The sequence below is a fragment of the Danio aesculapii genome, chromosome 23 (assembly GCF_903798145.1).
Source record: "Danio aesculapii chromosome 23, fDanAes4.1, whole genome shotgun sequence".
Lineage (NCBI taxonomy): Eukaryota > Metazoa > Chordata > Actinopteri > Cypriniformes > Danionidae > Danio > Danio aesculapii.
The window spans coordinates 11,101,285-11,122,698 of NC_079457.1; the positions used below are offsets into that span (position 1 = coordinate 11,101,285).

The 21,414-nt window shown below is 32.3% G+C and overlaps 1 protein-coding gene across 3 annotated transcripts in view; it reads left to right on the forward strand.

Moving 5' to 3' along the window:
• acap3a (ArfGAP with coiled-coil, ankyrin repeat and PH domains 3a) overlaps positions 1 to 21,414 on the forward strand; it is a 159,935-nt gene that overhangs the window by 65,589 nt on the left and 72,932 nt on the right. For 2 of the 3 annotated variants that reach the window (XM_056448885.1, XM_056448886.1), the window contains exons 2-3: positions 9,236 to 9,293; positions 18,850 to 18,969. In XM_056448885.1, coding sequence (XP_056304860.1) covers positions 9,236 to 9,293; positions 18,850 to 18,969 — 178 coding nt within the window. The remainder of the gene's footprint in view (positions 1 to 9,235; positions 9,294 to 18,849; positions 18,970 to 21,414) is intronic. The other variant, XM_056448887.1, reaches the window with a different exon arrangement.

Genomic DNA, 21,414 nt, shown 5'->3' on the forward strand with positions numbered 1-21,414 from the left:
AGTTGTCTTTTGCACTGAACAAAATCCCACCATCAGGCTTGAATCTTCAAATTAAAAAATTAAAAATGGCAAGCAGAATAAATTCAGTGCTCAAATTATAAACGTTTCGAAATCCACACTTCACAGATGTTCCTCTTTTAATTAGCAGGACACTTGATAGCGTCTGCTGTGGTGTTTCACTCATTGTCCCAAAGGATGAGGCTTGTGTCCCTCTCAGCCGGTCCCTTCTGGCAAATACGTCAAGGTCAATAATGTGCTTCCCTCATGCACAAGCGCACACCCCGCCGTCAGTATGGCTGGCAAATATAGACATTTCATAAAATTCGTAACATATTGTTGAATGGCTTGGTTGCTGGCTAGTACTTGTCTTTTAAAAGGCAGATGTTTTCTTTGTCTGGGCATTGTTCTGGATTGATTTGTCTGAGTCTTGTTATAAACAAGCTCTGTTCTGGTTTTGTCTGGATTTCTGGAGGGTTTTGTGGGTGTAAACAGAGCTGGAGGATGTGATGTCAGTAAGCCACTGAGCCAGAAGCAACTGTTCTGCTGGTTCAGCATCTCATCGTGTGTTAGACTGAACTCTCTTCAATGGTGAACATCACTATATATTCTACATCGTGGGTCTCAAACTGGATTTCTGGAGGGCCGCAGCTCTGCACAGTTTTGCTCCAATCCTAATCAAACACAGCTGATCCAAATAATCAAGGTGTTCAAAAGAATATCGAACTTATTCGAGATTCGAGACTCAAACAATATATTTTTTCTCCTGGAGAAAGTCTTATTTGATTTATTTCGGCTGGAATAAAAGCAGTTTTAAATTTTTTAATCTCCATTTTAAGGTCAAATTTATTAGCCCCTTTAGCCTATATATTTTTTCGATAGTCTACAGAATAAACCATCATTATACAATAACTTGCCTAATTACCCTAACCTGCCTAGTTAACCTAATTAACCCAGTTAAGCCTTTAAATGTCACTTATAGAATATCGAATGTCGCTGTATAGAAGTGTCTCGAAAAATATCAAGTAATACTTTTAATGTCTAAAGAATTTTTCTTCATAGATGCCAATAAAGAACTTTTTTTTTCCTTACAAAAAATATCGAGACAGTCTTCGCAGCTTGATGATGGACTACGTAATGGAAGATCGTCTACATCTCCCTCAACTCTAAACCCAGCAGCCACAGTAGTATGGGCATTACCTTAGTGGGCAGTACAAGGTCCACTTCAAAGTGGACCTGGTCCAGTATGTCATTGTGATACTGGTCGATAGACAATGCCATCGTCCATTGCTGATGGCGGATAGACATCGCGATGCTGAGCCAGCACCGCGATCCTCCGCCACGTCCCCGGAGACAAAACCCCAGAGAGCAGTGCACGTCAGATAGTTTATCAAGAATTTACCGCTGGATCGCGTCTCACTATAGTTGTTTAACTTAATGTTTAATCAATCTTGTCTCTATTTAACGACTCTTCACTTTTTTTAATCTATCAGGTAACGTGACACAGCGTCAGTACATCTATCTGCCACTCCTGATTATTAATAGCATCCTGTACATATATTCATTTATTGTAAATCTGTTCATAGCTAATACAACCTGTATATAATGTTCATAGTACATCCATCTGTAAATATCACCATAGTTTTTCTATAACTGCACTTTATAACTTATACCTGTATCCTGCACTTGCTGCTATTGCACTTCTGGTTAGACCGAAACTGCATTTCGTTGCCTTGTACTTGTACATGTGTAATGACAATAAAGTTGAATCTAATCTAATCTAATCTAATCAAAGAAGAACCGTCACTTCAAATGCAGAAGCGAAAGGTCAGACTTTGATTGAAGATTACCAAAACAGTTTTGTTTACTGGATTAACTTCCATTTGTTCATCTAAAGAATAACAAAGTTCGCTAGCAAAATAAACATTGGAAATTGAGATTTCAAAAGGAATTTAGCAGTGTGTTGTGTTTTAAGGCTCTTTTAAAATTGCTAATATGAGCAGGATTGTCGAACGTTAGACTGTGAAGTCCGCCTTTTCATTGGCAAGATCAAGTGAAAGTCAGACATGGGCAGGGTTTTGCAATTGTGGGACTGGCCCCCGAAGCGGTTGCCATGGTAACCGGCCCGCGGGCAGCGTGTGCATCCATCCTGGGAGTGCCATGTGCAGTGAGCTGGCATTGTGGAGGAGGAGAGGGAGAGCAGCTGCTGTCCTCCACCCGCCCGCCAAGCACAGCAGCCGCTCAGACAGATGCAGAGATGCTGGACCATCAGCTTTCCATGCTTTTCAATGTTCACACAAACAAAGAAGAAAGTCAATCAATAAATAGATGCAAATTAGGTGCATTTCCATCAAGTTGTTTGGTTCTATTCATATCCTATTAAAGGGATAGTTGAACTAAAAAATTAAAATTACTCACCAATGTGTCATCCAAGATGTAGGTGACTTTTTATCTTCAGTAGAACATTAATGAAGATTTCGAGCTTAATCTGTGGTCGTTGTTGATTCATATAATGGCTGTTGTGTGTGGCGTTCAGTCCTGCCCTTATTTATTGCTTGTAATGGATCTTGTTTGTTTTTATCCCTTTTCATTTCAATATTGGTTGATTTGGTGGCGTCAGGCCTTTAAAACAGACGGAAGTGGACTTCTCGCGATCTCTCATTCCTCCACGCCACCACAGTTTCTCATGGCTTTATTGTTGTGTTCTCCTTTATACTTTCCTTTTGACATTTGTTTGGAGTGGGGAGTCCCAACCTGCTTTAGGTTTGTTTGGTTGTTGTTTATTATGTTGTTGGGTTCCCCATCTCTTGTCATTTTGGATTGTTTTGCTGGTTATGTTAATAAATAATTTAGCTGGAGCACTTTGGCCTTTGTTTATTTATGTTACGTTGTCTTTGGTTCACGAGTCGTATTTAAATTAGGGACCGTAACGTAATTGGGGGGCTCGTCCGCTTCTCTTTATAATTTGTTTCACTTTGTTCTCTTTTGATACCAAACTTTTTTTGACTTTATGGAACGATAGAACGTTAGACCGTAAGGTGTCAGTAATTTGGTACTAATGGGTAGGGTCAGATGGAATCTGCAGACGCTTTTTGCTATTTCTGCAGAGAATTTTGCTAAAAATCTGCTGAAAATCTGAGGAATTCTGTGTGCGCAGATTCCGTGTGGGCCTACTCATGGCCTACTCCGCTGTAGACTGACTTTTTGACTGACTGAGCGAACGATCGATTGACCCACCGCCCCCCTTCCCTAAACCCAACCAATTTTATCGATTGACCCGCCCACCCACTTCCCTAAACCCAACCAACATGTTTCAAAAGCAATCCAAAAAAAAGAAAAGCCCTCGTCTGATTTTTTTTTTTACCACGTTTTCAGATTTGACCACATTCTCACCCTGTTATTTACTTGTTTATTTTATTTTTTGGATTCTGTTTTTGTTTTACCTGTTTTCTGGAACCGCTCTTCACCGGACTCGAACCCCATCGTCGTGGTTAACTCCTCTCTGCGTCTCAAGTCCGCCGGCGTACATGGCGCGCTAACAGGACAAACTGGTTGCAGCCGGAATGCCGTCCATACGGAGGTAAACGGTTAGCTGGTAAGCACGAAAAAGAAACGGCGTCACACCACTCTGTAGTGTTCGTTTAAATGAAATGCAGCCATACGTACCTCCGCCTACATAATTCGCGGACTCCAGAATTGTCTGTAGTGCTGCATTTTCAGAATGAGCCTGTGTTGGAGAATGTAGTCTGATTGTAGTCCTGTTGCTTTTAATGATGAAAGCAAGGGTTGCTCGCCATGGACTGGAGGTCAGGTGATGCAGTTTGTTGATAGATATTGGTGATTGTATCAACAGCCCTTGCACATTTGTCAACAAAAACAACTGGACTACAATTTTGAACAGCTGGGGATCAAAGCTAATAATATTGCAAATAATGTTCATTTTCTTACACAAACTGATTGACACAGAACTGAACTAAACTGAACTTGAACTCTGAAAAGTGGACTGACACATTTTCAATTTCAATTAACTAGAACTTCCATGTTAAGCTGCTTTGACACAATCTACATTGTGAAAGCGCTATAAAAATAAAGATGAATTGAATTGAATTAAAAAAAAAGATGAAAAAAAAAATGGCAACGCAGTGGCGCAGTAGGTAGTGCTGTCGCCTCACAGCAAGAAGGTCGCTGGTTGAGCCTCGGCTGGGTCAGTTGACATTTCTGTGTGGAGTTTGCATGTTCTCCCTGTGTTCGCGTGGGTTTCCTCCGGGTGCTCCGGTTTCCCCCACAGTCCAAAGACATCGGGTACAGGTGAATTGGGTAGGCTAAATTGTCTGTAGTGTATGAGTGTGAATGAGTGTGTATGGATGTTTCCCAGAGATGGGTTATGTGTGGAAGAGCATCCGCTGCGTAAAACATGTGCTGGATAAGTTGGCGGTTCATTCCGCTGTGGCGACCCCGGATTAATAAAGGGACTAAGCCGAAAAGAAAATGAATGAATGAATGAAGATGAAAAATTTTTTTTGCGTCACCAAGGACCACAGATTCTGATAAAAATCTACTTAAGAAAAGAGTCACCATCTTGGACGACCTGTGGTTGAGTAGACTAAAAAGAAATTATTTTTTTTGGGTGAACTATCCCTTTAACCATGGAAGAGGAGACACCATTAGTGGAAACAGTCCATTAGGACCGCAAGATAAATCAAAATTAAATCACAATCATGATTTAGCAAAAGCTCGTGATTTATTTTTTATTTCATAATCACACTAGTAAATTGTCTGTGATTCTGTATGCGATATTAATTTCTTCCCCATCTGAAACCACAGCTGAAGATTTGCTACTGATTACAGAGCAGGCTATACTGACAAATGTGCATGACAGTCGCTTTATATTAGTCATGCAAACTTGCAGTCGATTGGTCATCTGGGTATAAAGAGGCATCTGCCACATAAAACAAATGCCAGAGTAATTGGTGGTTCATTCTGCTGTGGCGACCCCTGATCAATCGGGACTAAGCGCAAGGATAGTGAGTGAGTGTCTTTAATTACTCAACTTAAAGTTCTTCATTTATATTCAGAACACAAATGAATTTTTATGAAACCTGAAAACCTGTTTCTTATTTAAGCCCATCACACGCATGAAAGCCACACCATGCAAAGATTTTGAATTTTAAAAATTGTTTGATTTGAGGGTACACGCGCTGGCGTCTGCTTGGATTGCTCAACAACATATCGAAAAAAATGTAAAGACAGGGCGCAGTGCAGTACAACCTCCTTTATGCAGAGCATTTTATACTCATGAGTCGTGACTCAAGATACTCTCTGTAATGGACTTGGAGAAGAATTGTTGAAAACAGTTGTTATTTTTGTTTTCATTGTACTCAAAGTTTTCTTGTTGCTCATAAAATTACAGTGGAACTACTGATGTAACCACTCATTACTATTGTATTATATTTTGGAGTATTTCAGTTGCATTGCTGTCCATGCAGTGAAACAAAGCTCTCAAGTTTCATCAATATTATATTCATTTGTGTCCAAAAGATTGACATCATTCTCTTTATCATTTTATCAAAATGTGCATTAAAAGGGGGTGAAGGAAACCTAACTAGTGTCTCACTCCAGATAAACTTCATCAAGATGTGAGGCTTTATATAAGCTGGACCTGTGTTTGTTGTCAGGGCAGGATTCCAAGAATGAGCGAATGTTTTTATAGAGTTAAAAATAGGCCGGAGCAGGTTATATAAACAAAATATTAAAGGAATAGTGCACCCCCCCCCCCCCCCCCAAAAAAATAAATAAAATTTACCAACCCTCGAGTGGTTCCAAACCTTTATGAGTTTCTTTTTTCTGCTGAAAACGAAAGAAGATATTTTGAAGAATGTTGGAAACCAGCAGCCATTGACGATGAAAATCAACGGCCGTCAGTTACAACATTCTTCAAAATATCCTCTTTTTGGTCAACAGAAATGAAGACTTTAATGATCAAATGATATACCTTCATTATATCTTTGGTTTTTGATTAGATAATATTATTTAGAGGGGTTTCCAGGAGTTCTGGGTGTATTTCTGTGGAATTGCCAAGGTGTTTTCATGATTTTTTTGCATTGTAATGTGGTTTTTGGATTATTCAGGGTGGTTTCTGCTAGACAGTTGCTCACTGGCACCCCAAAAAGTCCCTTTTTAACGTGAGTTAACGGGAGTTTCAGCTTTTTTTCCCTGCCAAACCAAAACCACAGTCAATGCTTTTCATTTTAGTTCTGGACATGTTTGTGTATGACACTTGTGTATTTCTGATAGTTTCATTTTGTGCATAAGCTTTGTTTTTTTATTTTGATGAATTTATAAAAGAATTGTGGATGCATTTGTATCTCCCAAGAAATAACAACAAATAAAAAAAAGAAAAATTATATAAATAATAAGATATAATAAAAATGAAACTCAATTAAAAACTAATTAAATGTGTAAAATAAAATATGTAGAGATCAAATTATAAATGTGAAACTAAGAAAATATAATAATATTTTATTATTATTATTATTATTATTATTATTATTATTATTATTATTATTATTATTATTATTATTATTATTATTATTATTATTATTATTAATGGTTGCGATAAGAGGTCAGGCATGTATTAACTCAAGTGTATGTGTGTGTGTGTCTGTGTCTGTAGTACTCGAGGCACAATTGTTTCTGCTCTAAATGAAGAGCACGTGCATCATTATTACTGCAGCCTCCCTTTAAACACACACCCACACACACACACACACACACACACGGAGCACAGCAAGAGACAGAGCGATTAGCAGACTGGATGACAGGCCAAAATGTTCTAGATCTCTGTGATGTGGCTTAACGTCACACCTGAGGCTTTATAACAGGCCGCAGATTTCAGAGGAAAAGCCTGATCGCTCGCATATGTTAATATTGAAAATGTTCCATGCGAGGTGCGTAAAGACAGATCAGGTGGCTTAATAAAATGACTTGAGCCTTTAACACTTCATGGACATTCACAAGTAAATGTTGGCCTTTATAATCCCATAATCTGGATAAAATTTGTGTTAACCATGCTTTAAAACTGCACAACACAAATATGTATATAATATATTTTTGTTTTGTTAGGTTTAAAATAAATGTTATCAAATGTAGCTTTATGTTTGTGTAAACAAATAGTTTTTGATTTAACAAAAATCTTTAAACATTTATTTTGTGAAATAATTGTGTTTGCATATCTTTAAAATTTGATTTATTCTTTTATTGGTAAATGTGAAATTCCATCACTGATTCTTAGTTTTCAGTATTGGTATGTTTCTTTATTTGTGTAGTTTATAACTTAATTGTATATGATTACAATTTTTGCTGTCACTGTGCTGTCACTGCTGTAAATTTAATGCATTCTTGAAACAATTTTTTTTTTTAAATAAAATAAAATAAATAAATAATAATATATACATACATACATACATACATACATGCATAGACTACCTATTTTTATGTTTTAAAATAAGCTTATCCTGCTCACCAAGGCTGCATTTATTTAATCAAAAAATACAGTACAAATTGTAAAATTGTGAAATGTTATTGCACTATAAATAACTTTTAGTAGTAGTTTAGAATTTAATTCAATAATTCATTCCAGTGATTTTAATGATGAATTTTCAGCTTTATTACTCCAGTCTTCAGTCACATGATCCTGCAGAAATCACTCGAATATTAATTATTATTATTATTATTATTATTATTATTATTGTATTATTAATGGTAATAATAATAAAAGCAATAATGACTGGAGTAATAATTTCACTTGAAACAACATACATTAAGTAATAAATAAATATTTAATAAATAAGTATTCAACAGTTTAACAGTTTTTTTTACATTTAATAAATGCCGTCTTGATGAACAGAATAATTTTATTTAAATTATTAAATAAAATTAGTAATTAAAAATAGTAATTAATAGAAAAATTGTTATTAACCTGACCACAAACTTTTGACCGGTAGTGTATATACAGACAGAATCTGCAGCCACATATTGCTATTTCTGCACAGAATTTTAAGTGGATTTATGTGGACTGATTTTGAGAGTATAGTAGCTAAAAACTTAACACATGACATAAAAAATGTAGATCTTTTGAAACTTTTATTCAGTGGATTAGACATACAAATGTGCATGTTATTCGATAATATTACTGAAATTAAAACAAAAACTGAATAAATATATATTTACACACATTTACAGGAGTAAATACTGTAAATAAAATCAATTATGGGGTTAAAAAAATGCCAAAATCTGCGGATTAGATTCTGCATGGGCGTAACGATGAGCTAATAATAAGAATGAGATTGTACAATTGCAAATAAGCCACTAAATGAAAAAAAACTGAGATTGCGTTGGGTATTCCAGTTTTGCGCATAAGGCTAATTTTGTCCTTTATGGAAATATAGCTGTTGACACACTTAAAATGGCTGGGAAAATGTGTGTTATGCGACGTTGTTGAATGTTGCGATACCTTCTTACGATATAACTAACTTTAAAAATGCTTAATTAAAAAAAACCTTTATTCATGTAATGATCATACTAAAATAATCAGGTAACAGATCTTTTTCTGATCTAATTAATTAAAAAAAATAGACTTTAAATCTCCATGATTGGCTGAAAACATTGATGGAAATTCAGATTATCATTGGCCGATTTAATTTTCTTCCCTTTAGTGTTTCTTTTCAGCTCTAGGTTCACCTAAAGCAGTGGTCACCAAACTTGTTCCTGGAGGGCCGGTGTCCTGCAGATTTTAGCTCCAACCCTAATCAAACACACCTGATCAAGCTAATCAAGGTCTTACTAGGTGTTTTTGAAACATCCAGGCAGGTGTGTTGAGGCAAGTTGGAGCTAAACCCTGCAGGGACACCGGCCCTCCAGGACCGAGATTGGTGACCCCTGACCTAAAGTATTGGAGAGGCGGGGATTAAGATAGTTAAGCTCCCATCTGATTGGTCAGATTTGGATTTAATTTATTGAGCTCCTCTTCGATATAGACATTGCATATACCGGTATCACGATAACGATACTTTTTCGATATATTGTGCTACACTGAACACATTTCCAATATGATTCTGAATCACAAAAATGGAATGCAGATCCAGCAACGTCTTTTTGTTAATCTGTTCTGTTTACTCATCAAGATGCTTCTGTCGTTCAATCAAAATAATCCTCATCTTCATCTCTTTCTGTGTTCCAGGGCAAATATCGATGAGGTGGAGACGGAGGTGGTGGAGATTGAAGCCAAGCTTGATAAGGTCAGACGCTTTAAAACCCGGCATATTGACCTCGTAACCCCAACAGAGTGCATTTGACAATCACAGCTTATTCATTTTCTTGGAAATCTCATCTAATAATACCCTCGAGGAGCTCTGTAGCCAAACACTGACATCTAATGACTCTCCAACAAGGTCAAGCGGTCAAACATAGGCTTTAGGGATCACGGGGATGTGCAAATGTGTGTGTAAATCCAGCAGGGAAAGCAGAAAGAAGGCTGGTTTGTCATTAGAGAGCAGCAGGAGCATGTGCGGATGGAGAAACGTTTGTGGTTTATGTCGCTGAGATTAGAGGAGTATTGTGGATTAACGTATAGTGATGGTAATCCTGTTTAAACGCTGTAAAGAGGGCTGGAGCTCACTGAATGGACAATCTAACACTGAAGTATAGGAGAATGCTTCCAGTACGCTCGTCTTTAGGGAGTGTTTGTTGAGTGGGGACTTTTATTGGAATTTTTTATTAGATTTTTTTTTTTAAACATGATTTTATGTTTGAAAGTAGTATTTTATATTTAAGCTGATCATTTTTATATTAATATTTTAATATGTATTTTGTTTAGCACCAATAAAAATAAATTAATAAATTAATTTAAAATTAAATTAATAAAAATAAATAAAAAAATAAATAAAAAAATAATTATATATATATATATATATATATATATATATATATATATATATATATATATATATATATATATATATATATATATATATATATATATATATGTATATATATATATATATTTTTTTTTAATAATTTTTAAATTTAAATTGTATGTTGTTTTTTATACTGTTTATTATGTTTTTATATTTAATCAAATTGTGTTCATTTGCTTCTGTTTTCTGATCATTTTACTAATTTTATAGTCAAATATTTACATTTGTTTAGTTCATTACCAATTTTGAATATCTAATAGAGTAGACCAGATTTTTGTTTTGAATTTTTTTATCTTAATTTTTTTTTATTATATTTCATAATGTATTTATTCTTGTATTTATTTTATTTATTTTTTATTTAATTTTTATCTATTTTTATATTTAGTTTTTTATATATTGTGTGTTAAAATACTATTGTATATTTAATCAAATTGTGTTAATTTGCTTTTGTTATTTTGCTTTTTTGATCATTTTATTCTATATTATATTAATATTTTGACATTAGTTTTTGAATAAACTAATAAACCAATTTTGAATATCTAATAGAGTAGATCAGATTTTTCTTTTTAATTTAATATTTTTATTTATATTTTATATGGTATTTAATTTTTATTTATTTATTTATTTATTTATTTATTTATTTATTTATTTATTTATTTATTTATTTATATTTTAAATGTTAATTTATATGTTTTATATATTGTAATTTTTCATTTGTTTTGTGACTTTTTTATATTTAATTTTAACTTTTTTTTATTTTGCATTTGTTTTCTGATCATTTTATGTTAATATTTTAATATTTATTTAATTCAGTCCCATTTAAAATTTCTAATACAGTAGACCAGATTATTTTTTATTTAATACATTTTATTTTATTTACATTTGATTTGTATTTAATATTTTATTTATTTATTTGTTTATTTATTTATTCATTTATTTATATTTTAAATGTTAGTTTATATTTATCATATATTCAATTTAATTGTTCATTTATTTTTGTGACTTTCTAATATTTGTTTCCTACTAGGTCTAGAATACCTAATATGGTAAGACTAGAGCAGATTTAAAAAAATAATACAAAACTGGGCGTCACAGTGGCGCAGTGGGTAGCACGATCACCTCACAGCAAGAAGGTCGCTGGTTCACGCCCTAGCTGGGACAGTTGGCATTTCTGTGTGGTGTTAGCGTGTTCTCCCTGTGTTCGTGTGGGTTTCCTCCGGGTGCTCCAGTTTCCCCCACAGTCCAAAGACATGCGCTATAGGTGAATTGGATGAACTAAATTGTCTGTAGTGTATGTGTGTGAAAGAGTGTGTATGGATGTTTCCCTGTATTGGGTTGTGGATGGAAGGGCATTCGCTGTGTAAAACATGCTGAATAAGTTGGTGGTTCATTCCACTGTGGCGACCCCTGACTAATAAAGGGACTAAGCCGAAAAGAAAATGAATGACACAAATTTTCAATTTGACATTATTTTATTTTATTATGTATTTTGTTTTCAATTTATTCTTGTAATCTTTCCTATATTTCATATATTTCACACACACAATTATAAATGAATGAATTAAATACAATTACAAATGTATCTACAATATAAATATATTCCCTTATATAATCATAAACAAGTACAGGAACAGATCTACAAAAAGCAGCTTTGGTAAACTACAGTCTCCATGCAAATACACACGCAATCATAATTTGACAGAAATGAAATAAGCCTTCATTGGCTCACAGATGCCACATTTAGCTGTGAATGAAGAGCGCATATGTTTCTCTAATGCTCACAATCTCCATCTGTTCCTGAAGACCTTGAGTGACAGCTGTCAATCCAGATTACACCTGCGCCACTCTGAGCTTTAAAGGTTTAGAGGTCATATGTATGTACAGTGTGTGTATGTATGTATGTTTTTTCATTGTGTGATTTACGGTATGTGTGTTTGCTGTATGTGTGCTTCCTGTGTCAGTCGTGTGTTTTGCATTACTGTTTTTGACAGATTCAAAGAGCTGAATTGGTCTTTTTGTGCGTTTGGTTGAGCTGTTTGTTTGTTGTTGTTTGCCGTTTCCATACATTTTAATTACAACAACATGCAACTTTGGATCATTTCATCAGGCTCAGCTAAACATCAGCATTACTGCAGGCTTTATGATCCAGACTCAAGTGAAGAAACTGAATCTTACTGTTTGCTTCAGTTGCTTATGCATTTCAATTCACTTTTTATTGACATTTAAAAATGTGAATAAAAGCAAATGCTTAAATCCAAAGCGACTTACAAGAGGTGATCTAGTCATCAGAGACTATATAAATGACATGACAAGTCTAAGTTACTAAGTCTACAAGTCTAAGTTTTTATTTATTTATTTTTATTTTTATTATTATTATTTTTTGAAAGAGACACTGTATCACATTTTCTTGTTAGGTTTTATATATATATATATATATATATATATATATATATATATATATATATATATATATATATATATATATATGTATGTATGTATGTATGTATGTATGTATGTATGTACTGGTTTGGGTCGGCTGGGTCAGTCGGCTGGGTCAGTTGGCATTTCTGTGTGACGTTTGCATGTTCTCCCTGCGTTGCCGTGGGTTTTTTCCGGGTGCTCCGGTTTCCCCCACAGTCCAAACACATGCGCTGTAAGTGAATTGAATAAACTAAATTGCCCGTAGTGTATGAGTGTGAATGAGAGTGTATGGGTGTTTCCCAGTGATGGGTTGCAGCTGGAAGGGCATCCGCTGCGTAAAAACATATGCTGGTTAAGTTGGCGGTTCATTCCGCTGTGACGACTCCTAATTAATAAAGGGACTAAGCCGAAAAGAAAATGAATGAATGAATGAATCTAACATCTGGATTCTGTAAAGTGACTGAACAGTAATTGGTATCATCAGTACATAATGCATTTCAGTTTGTTTTGGCATGAAAATATCCTGTTAATTCTTCAAAATCACTGCACAAAACTAAAAATATATCTATTTGAAAACTATTTATATTATATGAAATCAAAAATATTAAGCATTTTTTTAATTAACGGAATGTTTATATATTTATTAATACTATTTTTGTTATTATGATTATTATTATTATAAATTTTTTAACTGAATTTCAACAAGATGCAACTTTTGGTCAATTAATTCAACTCTTAACTGTTAGGATCCATTGTATTTTTGTGCGCTTGTGTTGAGTGTGTAAGAGATTTGCTTAAATTTATTTATATTTATTTGCTTGTTTATTTATTCTTTAATTAAATAACTTGAGCATTATAATCAAAAAAGGAATCTGTAAGTCTTTGATTTGAATAAAAACTGATCCATTCAAAAATGCTGATTCATCCAATAATGAAACAAGTGATGTTTTAGGGATTTCTTTTTAACTGTTAAATACAACAAGATACCACTTTTTCTCAATTAATTCGATTAGACTGTTATGATATAGACATACAGTTGAAACCAGAAGTTTACATACACTTTAAAAAGGCACATAACCATTTTTTAAAAAGTCAGACGTTAATGTGACTAAACCTTTTCTCTTTTAGGTAAGTTTGGATTATCAAATGTGTTTCTGTTATGCTTAATAGCAGAATAATGAGAGATATTTTTTGAGAAATTGTTATAACTTTTCTTGAAAGTCAAGTTTACCTATAAGATTATTATGCCTGAAAAAGCTCAAGGTTTTGGAAGTTTCTGATTGGCTAATTGACAACAGTAGAGTTAATTGGAGCCACAACTGTAGAATAGTATTTAAGGAAAACCTCAAACACACTGCTTTCTTTTGTGATAACATGGGAAAATTAACAAGCCAGAATCAACAAAAAAGCCAGATTACAACTTGCTAAATTACACTGGGAAAAGGAATATTTTTGGAGACATGTCCTGTGGTCTGATGGAACTAAGATTGAACTGTTTGGCCATAATGACCAGTGTTTTGGAGGACAAAGGGGAAAGCTTACAAGCCTGAACACCATCCCAACTGTAAAGTATGGGGGCGGCAGCATCATGTTGTGGGGCTGTTTTACTGCAGGAGGGACTGGTCCACTTCACAGCATAGATGGCATCGTGAAGAAAGAACATTACGTAGAAATACTGAAGCAACATCTCAAGACATCAGCCAGGAAATTAAAACTTGGCCATAAATGGGTCCATTCCAAACAGACCATGACCCTAAGCATTCTGCCAAATTAGATTAAATGTGCTTTAAGGACAACAGAGTGAATGTTTTAGAGTGGCCATCACAAAGCCCTGATCTCAATCCTAGAGACAATTTGTGTGCAGAGTTGAAAAAGCTTGTGCAAGCAAGACAGCCTACAAATCTGACTCAGTTACACCAATTCTGTCAGGAGGAATGGACCAAAATTCCAACAAACTATTGTGAGAAGCTTGTGGAAGGATTCCCAAAACATTTGACCAAAGTTATACAGTGTAAGCTAAAAAAAATACCAAGGAAATGTATGTAAACTTTTGACTGTCTAGAAATTAATGAAAAATTCTCAAAAAAAAAAATCTCTCATTATTCTGGCATTTAGCAAATGTAAATCATTTAGGTAATCCTAACGGACCTAAATAGTAAACGTTTAGTATGATTTACCATCAGACATTTTAAAAAGAAATGGTTATGTTCCTTTTTTTTAGAGTGTATGTAAACTTCTGGTTTCAACTGTACATGTTTGATCCTCTAAGAAACTGTTGAAGTCACACTGAATATTCCTTGCTGATTATTTTTAGTAGACTAAAATCTGCATTCTCATGAACCAACTGAACCAGCAATAAATAATGCATTTCAGTCTGTTTTTGCATGACAGTCTCTTGTTAGTTCTTCTGTCTGTCAGTTCAGATGTGTGTGTGTGTGTGTGTGTGTGTGTTCGGCAGATGTCTAAAACAAGGCCTCAGTGTTTGCCAGTTTGACTCATGAGCAGTGTTTTGGAGAATTAAGAGATCTTGCGTGTGTGAACGCAATCGAAAAAACACCTGAGCTATGAAAGAGGAAGATCACATACAGAAGAAATGAACAATTCCGGACAAAGGGGAACTAAACTTTGCGCTCCGGTTCATCTCAGACTCTTATGCTGGGACAAACACATGGAGGCCATCTGAGAATGTGTCCCGTCAGGCATTAAATAAACACACAACCACATGTGAAAGCCCTCCGCTGAGTCCGGGACGTGTGGCATGTGTGAAAGTGGGAGATTTTTGCCTTGGCTTTTGCATGTGGGAACTAGTAATTGGCACATTAGTGAGGAGAATTACTGGCCAGATGAAACCACACCTGCTGTGTGTGTGTTTGTGTGTGTTAAGTCAGTTTAATGCTTATGTCGAAATGTAGTGAATTTCTTATGAGTGAGTCGATGAATTGTGTAAGAGATTAAGTTGAAGTCTGAGAGTGAATCATTGATTTGTAAATAAACCAATTCATTCTAAAATGCAGATTCATCCAGTAATGAAACAATTGAACATTTAGTGAGTCGCTTCATTCAGTGAATCAGTGACGCACTAAATATATAGTCATTTTATATGTATATATGTGTGTCTGTGTGTGTGTGCACTAAATACTGTATATAGTGATTTTATATGTGTTTGTGTGTTAAGTCAGCTTAATGCTTATGTGGAATTCTAGTGAATTTCATAGGAGCGAGTCAATGAATCATGTAGATTCGCTCTTACATAATTTAAGTTGAATCAAAAAAGTCTGCGAGTGAATCATTGATTTGTTAAAAACTTGATTTATTAAAAAATGCTGATTCATCCAGTAATGAAACAATTGAACATTTAGTGAGTCGAGTCATTCAGTGAATCAATGACACACTAAATATAGTCATTTTTACATATGTGCGTGTGTGTGTTAAGTCCGCTTAATGCTCAAGAGGAATTCTAGTGAGTCAATGAATCATTGTAAGAGATTTGGTTAAAATGTGGATTTATTCTTTAATGAAAGAAGTGAAGTGTTTGAGTTGATTCAAAAAAGTATTTGAGTGAGTCACTGATTTATAAATAAACTGATTCATTCAAAAATGCTGATATATGCAGTAATGAAACAAGTGAATTTTTAGTGAGTCGATTCATTCAGTGAATCAATGACGCACTAAATAAATAGTCATTTCTACATATGTGTGTGAGTTAAGTCAGCGTAATGATTATGTGAAATAATAGTGAATTTCTTACGAGTGAGTCAATGAATCATGTAAGAGATTTGGTTAAAATGTGGATTTATTCTTTAATGAAAGAAGTGAGGTGTTTGAGCTGATTCAAAAAAGTCTTTGAGTGAGTCACTGATTTATAAATGAACTGATTCATTCAAGAATCCTGATAAATCCAGTAATAAAACAAGTGAATTTTTAGTGAGTCGAGTCATTCAATGAATCAGTGATGCACTATATATAAAATATGTGTGTGTGTTAAGTCAGCTTAATGCTTAAGAGGAATTCAAATGAATTCCTTACGAGCGAGTCAATGAATCATGTAAGAGATTTGCTTAAAATGTGGATTTATTGTTGAATGAAATTACTGAAGTATTTGAGTTGAATCAAAAAAGTCTGTGAGCGAGTCACTGATTTGGATGCTGATTTATCTATTAATGAAACAAATGAAATTTCATTCAATGACTCACTAATTAAATAGTCGTTTTAATATCTATCTATCTATCTATCTATCTATCTATCTATCTATCTATCTATCTATCTATCTATCTATCTATCTATCTATCTATCTATCTATCTATCTATCTATCTATCTATCTATCTATCTATCCATCTATCTCTCTGTCTCTATCTATCTATCTATCTATCTATCTATCTATCTATCTATCTATCTATCTATCTATCTATCTATCTATCTATCTATCTATCTATCTATCTATCTATCTATCTCTCTGTCTATCTATCTATCTATCTATCTATCTATCTATCTATCTATCTATCTATCTATCTATCTATCTATCTATCTATCTATCTATCTATCTATCTATCTATCTATCTATCTATCTATCCATCTATCCATCTGTCTATCTATCTATCTATCTATCTATCTATCTATCTATCTATCTATCTATCTATCTATCTATCTATTTATCTATCTATCTATCTATCTATCCATCTATCCATCCATCCATCCATCCATCCATCCATCCATCTATCCATCCATCCATCTATCCATCTATCCATCTATCCATCTATCTATCTATCTATCTATCTATCTATCTATCTATCTATCTATCTATCTATCTATCTATCTATCTATCTATCTATCTATCTATCTATCTATCTATCTATCTATCTATCCATCTATCCATCTATCTCTCTGTCTATCAATCTATCTATCAAATAATCTAATCTGTGTGGGGGGATTATCTGGAAATATCTTTGGTTAAAGTCATCTTAGTGCTTATGTGTGTTGTGGTTATTAAAGTGCTGGGATTATAGTTTATAGTGTTGTGTAAACACTGATGTAGCGATTAAACTAGAGTTAATCACCTTTTGAAAGTAACTTTAAATAAAGATTGTATTGCTTTTGTTGGCATGCCATGCTATTACAGTTGTTCTCAGTGGCTTTGGTGCATTTCTCACAACACTATTTACATTTGCACAACAGTTCATGCATTTCTCAAAAACAAGTAATAACCTGCAAAAGTGTGTCACTTGCTCAAAATTGACAGCTCATTCCTCTAAAGCAAGTATTGATGTCAATGAAAGTGTCAATGTCATCAAGATGAAAAGTCCTGACACTATACTTTATGAACAAGATAGTCAAATGGCTTTGTCCTGTTTTTATTAGGACAGTTTACTCTGTAAATGTTTTCCAGTCAGATTTTGGTGACACCTGAAAATGCTCAAGACAGCACTATATACTGTTTGCACAGCCGTTTGAAAACTACAGTAAAGTTAGACATCACTGCATTTAGTGAGGTATCTGAGTACAAGACACTGAATATGTATTTTTCACATTTTTACTGCATATGCTCTCTCCAATTGTAATTTATACACAGCATTGTGCAAAAGAATAAATACACCCTTATTCACAACAAACATAAACCTCCTTTGGGTAGAGCTGTGCACAACTCCAAACAATATTGCAGTACATATTGGAACTGAACCTACAACATACACAGGTCTGTAAATCATTCATGAAATTGTTCAATTTAGAAGACATTTTCAGGAAAAAAGAAAAGTTAAATATTTATAAAACTTGCTTGACAGATTTAGAAAACTAGTTCAACATTTTTGTATGTAATGACTCAAGTAATGAAATGAGGACTATTAGTTTTATATGGAATGAGTACAAGTGTATTCAATGTACTCCACAATGAACCCCTTTCTCATTCTCATACCCATTCCCATGAACACCATTGTGTTATAAATGGGATTGTTTGTTTTTATTATACGAAGTTCATTATAAAATGTAAATATACATAATTATTAATACGATTAAAGTATTTTTTAAATATATTTTTAAATATTCATAAATTAGGAACTTATCATGGCAACTTTAATGTAATAGTTTGGTTTATTTAACTCCGGCCCACCACTGTCAATCAAGTTAGGTTTTTGGCCCTTAATAAGAAAAAGTTTGGGCATCCCTGATGTAAACCAAACTTTTCCCATTTTATAAATGACTTCAAATTATATTTAATTTTTAAATATATTTTTCCTCTCTCGGCTAACGTGATACCTCTTCTTATTGTGGCATTAATAAAGTAGAAAAAATAATAAAAAATAACACGACAGCACTCCTAGTCGCCACCTACTGTTGTAATAATGTAACTTTAAGAATCGTTCACTGAACAAATCAGTAAACAGCTTTATGTTTCTGCTGCCTGTATCATTGTGTCTAATGTTCTCCTCCTTTTTTCTGTCTCTCTGTGCATTTGATGAATAGCTGGTGAAGCTTTGTGGTGGGATGATTGAAGCTGGGAAAGCGTATGTCACTGCCAACAAGCTCTTTATCAACGGCATCCGTGACCTGTCCCAGCACTGCAAGAAGGACCAGATGATATCGGTAATATTTCTTATTTCACTTTTCTGTGTGTTTGGTCTGCTTATCAATTCTGATCACAACCGGAGGAGTGGAAATGTAAGGAATGTGGATCATGATGATTCTATTAATAATAATAATAATAATAATAATAATAATAATAATAATAATAATAAATCATCATCATCATCATCATCATCATCATCATCATTATTATTATTATTATTATTATTATTATTATTATTATTATTATTATTATTATTATTATTAGTCATTCTTTTTTAACCTTTTCAGAAACAAAAATACTGTCCAAAAATAGTGGTGTTTGCATAATAGAATATTCAGAATATTCAACACTTGCGTTACAGTAAGTATTAGTTAATGCCCAGTGAACATGAACTAACTATAAACAATGGTAATGGGATCATTAACTAACAATAACGAAACATGAACATAAACTGTAATAAATGCATTGTTCATTATTTGTTCATGTTAGTAAATGCATTAACTGATGTTAATAAGCATGAAATTGGATGTTAATAATGCATTAGTATATGTAAATATATGATTAATACAAGATCTATGAATGTACAAGTCTTGTTCATAATTGGGTCATGCTATACTATTATAAAATAACTTTAATTTTCGAAACCATAAAATTATCTATTTGTTTTGTATACAATTCAGCTATTATTATTATTATTATTATTATTATTATTATTATTATTATCAATATTATTATTATTATTATTATTATTATTATTATTCTTATTATTATTCTTATTATTATTATTATTATCAATATTATTATTATTATTATTATTATTATTATTATTATTATCAATATTATTATTATTATTATTATTATTATTATTATCAATATTATTATTATTATTATTATTATTATTATTATTATTATTATTATTATCAATATTATTATTATTATTATTATTATTATTATTATTATTATTATCAATATTATTATTATTATTATTATTATTATTATTATTATTATTATTATCAATATTATTATTATTATTATTATTATTATTATTATTATTATTATTTTCTTGTTTGGTTGTAGATTTATGATTGTTGTTTTGGTTTATTTTTAATATTTTATTTAATATTTTTAAATACACATTTATAGCTTTTTTTATTAAGAATTATCCTATTTAAATTCAAACAAATTAAATTTAAATAAACAAATAATTCATTTAAAATTTTAAGTGTATTATTTGTGTTGTATGTTTTTTTATTATAAAATTATTATAATTACTAGTTTACTAGTTATTTTATTTATTTTATGTATTTATTTTGTTTATTTTTATTTTTTCTTATTTTATTTTATTTTGTTTTATTTATTTATTTTTTATTTTAGTTTAATTTTATTAATTTTTATTTTATTTTAGTTTAGTTTAATTTAATTACACTTAGTTTTATTTAGTTTAATTTAATTTAAAAAAAAATTTGTTTAATTTTATAAGTTTTAATTTTATTTTATGTTTTTTGATTTAGTTTAGTTTAATTTGATTAATTTTTATTTTATTTATTTTAGTTTCATTTAATAAAATTTTTTATTATTTTATTTTATTTTATTTTAATTTTATTAGTTTGAATTAAATTTAATTTAGTTTAATTATATTTTTAGTAAGTTTAGTTTAGTTAAATTTTATTATGTTTTATTTAATTTAATTTATTTTATATTTTTTAGTTTAGTTTAGTTTAATTAAATTATTTTTTATTTAATTTAATTTAATGTAATTTTCATATTTTTTTGTTTAGTTTAGTTTAATTTATTATTTTTTGATTTGATTTTATTTAGTTTAATTTAATTTAATTGCATTTATTAGTTCAGTTTAATTTCATTAATTTTTATTTAGTTCAATTTAATTTAATTTAATTTAATTTTCATTTTTGTTCAGTTTAATTTTATTAATTTTAATTTCATTAAATTTTTTTGACTTTGATGTTCAAAGAGTCTTTTTGACCAATTCAAGAATCCTCTTATACAAACACAAGAAATATCAGTTTCTTCAGTATTCCTTTTTCATCATATTCCTTCAGCATTGTGCTGTAGATAAACACCGGCGTTCAGCAACAGTTAACAAAACTCCACCATAAATCATTCAATTGTAATGTGTTTCTTCTCATTTCTCCAGCCTCCACAACACACGTCTGCTTCTAATTGTGAGCTCTTTACTGGCAGTCTGAGGGCGTCAGGCTGCTGTTTGCAGCGTCTCAGACACTCTAACCCTGATTAGACATGGATTTAGTCAAAAGAAGCAGGCCGGGTTCCCGAACTCTCGTCTTTCTCTCTGTCAGTAGTGCCAATAGAGTTAGACTCAATGCCGCCATCTGAAAATGCTATTAAGAGTCTTTTTGGCTTCTTTTCCCCCTTGTACCCAAGCTGACTAATGTTGAGCATCTTATTAAAACCTGCTGCTATTTGCATTTTCCACAGAGTCA